We start from the raw sequence: 6,065 nt of genomic DNA on the forward strand, positions 1-6,065 counted from the left end.
TTCTAAAGGAGCCTCTTTTCTTGTAGTCAAAATGAGCAATCCAAGCCGCTGTACGTCCTCCCTAAAGACCTACGCAAGTACAGTCCCCTGCAGTCCTCGCTCCACAGGATGGAGTCCAAGGGCCCACAAGACAGGTATCATGTTTGTGTTTGCATGGATTTATTTCAAACTAAAATCCTGAAAAGTGGGGAGTGGATGAAATTTGAATCTGATTGTATATGTGAAATACGGTATATTCACTGTCTTAATGAAAGACTTTTATTAGGGCCGAGCCCTTACAGTGCGAAGGCCCTATTGTATCTGTAGGAGTTCTCGTTGTTTATTTTTCTTCCGACGAAATGAGGGCTTTTTTTCCCCCCTAAACGTGCCCCAAAAGTCACCAAATTTTGCATGCAAGCCAGGCCTGGCGAAAAATGTGATATTTAATGGTTTGCATTAATGGGCGTGGGCTAATGTCTCAACAGCGCCCCCTAGAAAACTTTGTGCCTCAAGCCCCACAATACGGTTTGTCGTACATGCACGAAAATCGGTACACACCTGTATCATGTTGCAACTTAAAGAAAAGTCTCTTGGCGCCATGGCCGAAACCGAACAGGAAGTCGGCCATTTTGAATGAATCTTGTAATTTTGGCGCAATTTATGCCATTTCTTCGGCCGTTAATACGGCCCGAACCGTAACATGCACCCAGGTGTGTTATACATCAAAATGTGTGTCTCCATCCTGCGACGACGTACATTACTTTTCTCAGTCAAAAGTGTTACCGTGGCGATGCTAGACGCCAAAAAGCGCGCCCCCCTTCATCTGATTGGTCCATATTTGATAGTTCCTACTTTCTGCCATAACTTTTGAATGGTTTGACATAGAGAGTCGTGGCTGGTGTCATCAGACTCGGTTTTGAGTACTTCACCTTCATTGGCCTGAATTAGCCCCGCCCCTTCTTCTGATTGGTCGATATTTCATAGTTCCTATTTTCTGCCATATTTTTTGAATGGTTTGACATAAAGAGTCATAGGTGGTGTCATCAGACTTAGTTTTGAGTCCTTGATCTTTATGGGTGAAAAATGCACGTGCGAGGGCCCGTTCATCGCTGCTTGCAGCTTTAATTTGTTATTTTTTCTGAAGACATTATCAAGATGTTGGGTTTTTTTTTTTTTTGTTTTTTGTTTTTCCTAGCAGTGAAAGCTTTATAGCAATACCACCCCTGACCACATGACCACCATCATATCACAAGAAAGTTCACGCGTCAACCTCTGGTGTTAAACACAACAAAGTGCACCTACAGTGGGAGATATAATCCACACTGGACTCTCCCCACTAATTAATGTTGTGTTGTCTACACAGCATATATCCTGTCATGTGGTCAGAACTGGCCTGAAGTTAAACCCAAAATTAAAGACATTTGGGACAATATGGGAGAAAAGCATTGGAGCAGTTCTTTCATTTACTTTGACATGTATTCATTTTTATGGATAATATCTATCCAAGACATTTCTTCAGATCTATTTAACTTAATCTGTCAATATATATTCATTTCTGCATTTCAGGCCTTCAAAACATGCCAAAGACAACTGGTAGAGGTGACATTTAGTAGTTTAAAACAAACAAAAAGAATACATTGATGTTATTATCAGACAGGTGACTATAATGACTTAGTATGAAAATCTGTCAAAGGCTGACTCTCTGAGGAGCAACGATGGGCAGAGGATCTCCACTTTGTCAATGGACAGTTGGACACATAAGAAAGCACTTTAATGTTTAGAAAAATTCAAAGAGATCAGATTGTCACGAAGGAGAAATGTGCAAGAAAATACTAAATATGCAAAAATTGGAAAAATATGCTCTTATTTCGAAATATGTAGCATAATAAAATTGCAATTCCATCCTAAATAGTAAAGTAAAAGGGAAAACAAAAAAATAACAGATTTTAAACAAGACACCAAAGTTTCATTTTTCAGTCAGTTTCAAAAAATGTACAAAAAATAGTGAGTGTTTTATTTTGAAACACTGACGTCTCTATCTCTGTGGGAGATGGGAACGTGTCTGAGTCCAGAATAGTATTGTTTCTCTCGAGCTCGATCTTTGAGATAAAAATGTTATGCAGGCATAAACACTGTCTGATGAGCCGCTTGTTCTCCAGCGACGGCAGGACTCCCAGAAGAACGAGAAAGGGACAGCCCCTCCAAAGGACTCAGAGTGCTCCACACAGACGTCCTCACGCAAAGCAAACCCTGAAGAGACAGATAAGTTCTGAGGCCCTGCCAACATCTGACCAGGAGCAAGATCCGGAACCCAGCCAGCCAAAAATCTCAGAACCTGTGAGTGCAAACCGCGCCTGGAATCCATCATTTTAGATCCTGACTGTTTTTAATGATTTGTAAAATGATATTAATAAATCACCTGGAAGCACTGAGATGGTTTCACTCAGATTGGGTGATTCAAAGGGAAGTTTCTCACTTGTGTCATCAGAAATCCACCATCAAGCGTGCAACCGCACCAGTTCCCTGGATAGTCAACCCCAACAGGGACTCCAGGGAGGTGAAGACGGAAAATGAGCAATTCAGCTTACTGGACAGGGTGTGTTAAACCAGCTCGTGCCCTAATTCTGCATAATTAAGTTCCTCATGTCAAATTATTATGTTTACAAAAATTCTCCAATTCCACAACCAGCATGCTCAAGAACTGTCGGAGCTCCGTCTGGGGATCGAGCAGGTGACGGAGCGGGAGCTGGACATGGCCAAGCGCCTGGAGGACTTCATCATCCAGAGCCAGGACCAGAATGCAATGCTGCAGTCAGAGGTCAGCGAGCTGCAGAACCTGCTGGCTGTGAGGGAGGAGCAGCTCGCCAGCGCCACCTTTAGGTAAGTTTGTGTTGAGTTCTTGTGGATTTTTCTTTGTAACTGATTTGATTTCACCGTACTGTTTGCTGCTGGCTTTGTACAAGCATCTCCTCCTTCCTCGTTTGTTGCAGGTTGGGTGTGATTGAGGAGGAAAGGGAAGAGGATGAGAGGAAACTAGGCGTTGCCATGGCAGCAGCTGACAGAATGAACGTTCTGGTAAGATAGTGCAGTTATCAATGATAAAGTAATTGATTCTCATTAAGCTTCTAGAAATAAAATATCACCCAATATTTGATCCATATTCAAATTTGATCCAAAGTCAAATTGTCCTGAAATTTTAAACTTTTGAAAACTGAATGTACCTGACGTGAATCAAGCATGAATAAGTGTGAGCCAGGTTCGTGAGATGTGGGCCTTGTTTGAGCTAAGAGTTGTTTCTATCTGGGAGTGATGTCATTTTTTTGACAGTAAACAGCATCTGAACTGGAAAACATACTGGAATGTTTCTGATGGCTGCTTTCCTCTGTGGTCACAGGAGGAGCAAATTGCAGGCCTCCTCCAGGAGCTTCAGCAGCTGAGCGAAGTCCACAAGAGCAGCCAGAACAACACGCAGCGCCCTGAAAAGCCAACTATCAACAGCAACTGAGACCCGAAAGGGGACACAACTCATCTTCACTTTCCGTTTGTTTTAAGTCCCACAAGTTTATAACCTTGTTAACGTTGTTCGTGTGTTCCATGATGAACAAAATAGCTGTGGATTTCTGCTTTAGACCTGCAGAGCGCTACCCAAAGGGGCGGGGGGGGTCTCTGGGTGGAGCTGTACAGGTCGTTTCATGCACTGTGAAGAACTATGATAATGAAACAAATGACAGCAGAAACGGGGAGGAGGAGGTACATGTGACGTGTTGTCACTGTGATGTCACCAAAGCAGAATCTGTAAACCATCGTGATTTACCCAGGTGTTTAACTACAGCAGAACCGGCGTCCCATCAAAAATACCAGAGGACACAGACACATCCTCATTTAATGAACGTGGATAAAGAATGCCCAAATAATTAAGACGAAGAGAGATTTGTTCCAAAGCAGAAGCTTAGAATTGCACAATTTCAAAGAATGCAAGTCTTTATGTGATTAATAACTGTTGAAGTGGGGATTTAAATGCAAATATAGAGCTCCTGTGTGAAATCTAGAGGATTTTTCTGTATTTTTACAAATGTTTCTCTGCCTCAAATGTGTTTCACTTCTAAAGCTTTTTGACGAATAAAAACTATAAAATGTCCTCTTGGTTTGTTTCAAAAACTCCTTCCAAATGGAACAATGATATTTGCTGAAGTAGTAAAACATTAGAGTGGTGTTGTGCAACAAAGGGAGTGCTGGTTCAGTTATTAGAGTTATTTGTCTTATGATAGTTATTAATAATTAATAATGAAGTTGACCTATCAAAATGAATTTCAGAGAAGTTGTAGTATCAAGTAACATAAAAAATGAATAAATAATAATAAAAAATAAAATAAATAAATACAATTTTCTACGTTTTGGGATCCATGCCCAGTGAGGGTCTATTCCTTATCACAGAGGCCGTAAATGCAAAGCCTACTGAGGCCTTGAGTCATTTTGGAGGTTCCTTTGTTTCAAACCATGCGGTCAACGTTAAGAAATCGAGGATGGCCTCAGAGTTAGGCCTCAGAGTTGAAATGAAGTCTTCTCATGTTCACATAGGACTGTGGCCCCTTAGGTCCGATGACTGGGATGCTGGTCTTTGGACCAATGTCTCAATGCAAAATCACAGAGAACTCTTTTATTATGTGCAAGGTATAATAGTTATGTTACATCAGCCCAACTGTCATCTTTTGGGGAACGGCGGATAATAGAGTATTGCAGTTTTCCATGAGGAATATGTGGCCGTTCTCGCTCAGGTCAGGATTTCAGCTGCTCTGCAGTTTTTGGTCATCTTTGTCCAATCGTCAAGATGCTGCTGAGATAACAACAGACCTCCAAGGGAACGCTCATCTAGGTGGTGGCGGATGTTTCTTCAAATCCATGCGTTTGCATCACAGCCAACTGAACATATGCCTGCCGGCCATCACACCATCCCAGACCAGAGCAGACTGTCCCACCTGTCACTGTCACGGGTGGGTTAGCAAACAGACAACAGACCAGGGGACTCATTTATAAAGCTTGCTTGCGCACAAAACAGGGCTTGAAAGATGCGCACGCCACCTTCTACGCAAAGGTTGGGATTTAAAAAAAAACAAACTAACCGAACATGGACAGTAGAATCAACGTTATGTGGAGATTCATCTTCAACCTGCGAGAACACAAATATGATTTGGTATAAATCTTTTATTCTTAGCCAGTAGTGCAATGTGCAATGCAGGCCCGGTTCTACGAGGGTGCATAAGCATGCATTGCACCCTCAGTTTTTGTGTTTGCATGCTCAGTTGAAAAGACGAAAAAAAAACTGTGCGAGCGCGTTAAGGCTGACTTATGGTTCTGCGTTACACTAACGCAGCGCCTACGGCGTAAGGTACGCGGCGACGCGCACCGTACGGAGCGCGTCGCCGCGTACCTTACGCCGTACCCTACGGCGTAGGCTCTGCGTCGATTTAACGCAGAACCACAATTCAGGCTTTAGTGTACGTCACTCATCCACGTCCAGCAGCGTGCAGGTACCTGCACCAGCAAGACGCTGCTCTCTGCTGCACCGTTAACAAAGCAGTAACAATGGATATTCGGAAGTGGTTCAAGCACAACCACGCCATCAAATTAGACATTGGTCTAATTAGACGGTGGTCATGAATCAGAGACTCGATCTCAAATTGCCAACCAGCCGGACGACTCGTCCGGCTGCTCACTCCTGCCCGAGCCGCTGCCGCCGCAGCCCCCCCTCCCTTCACCCCATGACCCAGAGCAGGCGCCCGGCCCACCCGACGACCTAGGTATGGAGGAGCCACTTCAAGTGTGTTTACAGAAGTATCCATCATCATTTTTTGGAAGAGTAAAGCGTTCCTTTTGCAGCTCATGGTTTGATAACAGAGAGTGGCTAGAATATTCCTGCAAAAATGATGCAGTATTTTGCTACGCGTGTAGAAAGTTTGGATTTGGCCATAGTAAAAGAGATGCCTCTTCACCACAAATGGCTACAACAACTGGCGCCATGCTCTTGTGCACGATAAGGGACTGGCAAGGCATGCAGCAAGCAGGGAACAGGAGAGGATCAGAAGAGA

At 43.4% G+C, this 6,065-nt stretch overlaps 1 protein-coding gene across 1 annotated transcript in view; it reads left to right on the forward strand.

Annotated features, from left to right (window-relative positions):
• The window catches only part of rasal3 (RAS protein activator like 3), a 38,463-nt gene extending 34,242 nt beyond the window's left edge, over positions 1 to 4,221 (forward strand). Inside the window, exons 14-19 of the mRNA XM_061718794.1 lie at positions 27 to 134; positions 2,139 to 2,316; positions 2,468 to 2,575; positions 2,669 to 2,859; positions 2,970 to 3,054; positions 3,374 to 4,221. Coding sequence (XP_061574778.1) covers positions 27 to 134; positions 2,139 to 2,316; positions 2,468 to 2,575; positions 2,669 to 2,859; positions 2,970 to 3,054; positions 3,374 to 3,484 — 781 coding nt within the window. The 3' untranslated portion in view covers positions 3,485 to 4,221. The remainder of the gene's footprint in view (positions 1 to 26; positions 135 to 2,138; positions 2,317 to 2,467; positions 2,576 to 2,668; positions 2,860 to 2,969; positions 3,055 to 3,373) is intronic.
• The last annotated feature ends 1,844 nt before the right edge of the window (positions 4,222 to 6,065 follow it).

The sequence above is a fragment of the Cololabis saira genome, chromosome 1 (assembly GCF_033807715.1).
Source record: "Cololabis saira isolate AMF1-May2022 chromosome 1, fColSai1.1, whole genome shotgun sequence".
Classification (NCBI taxonomy): Eukaryota; Metazoa; Chordata; class Actinopteri; order Beloniformes; family Belonidae; genus Cololabis; species Cololabis saira.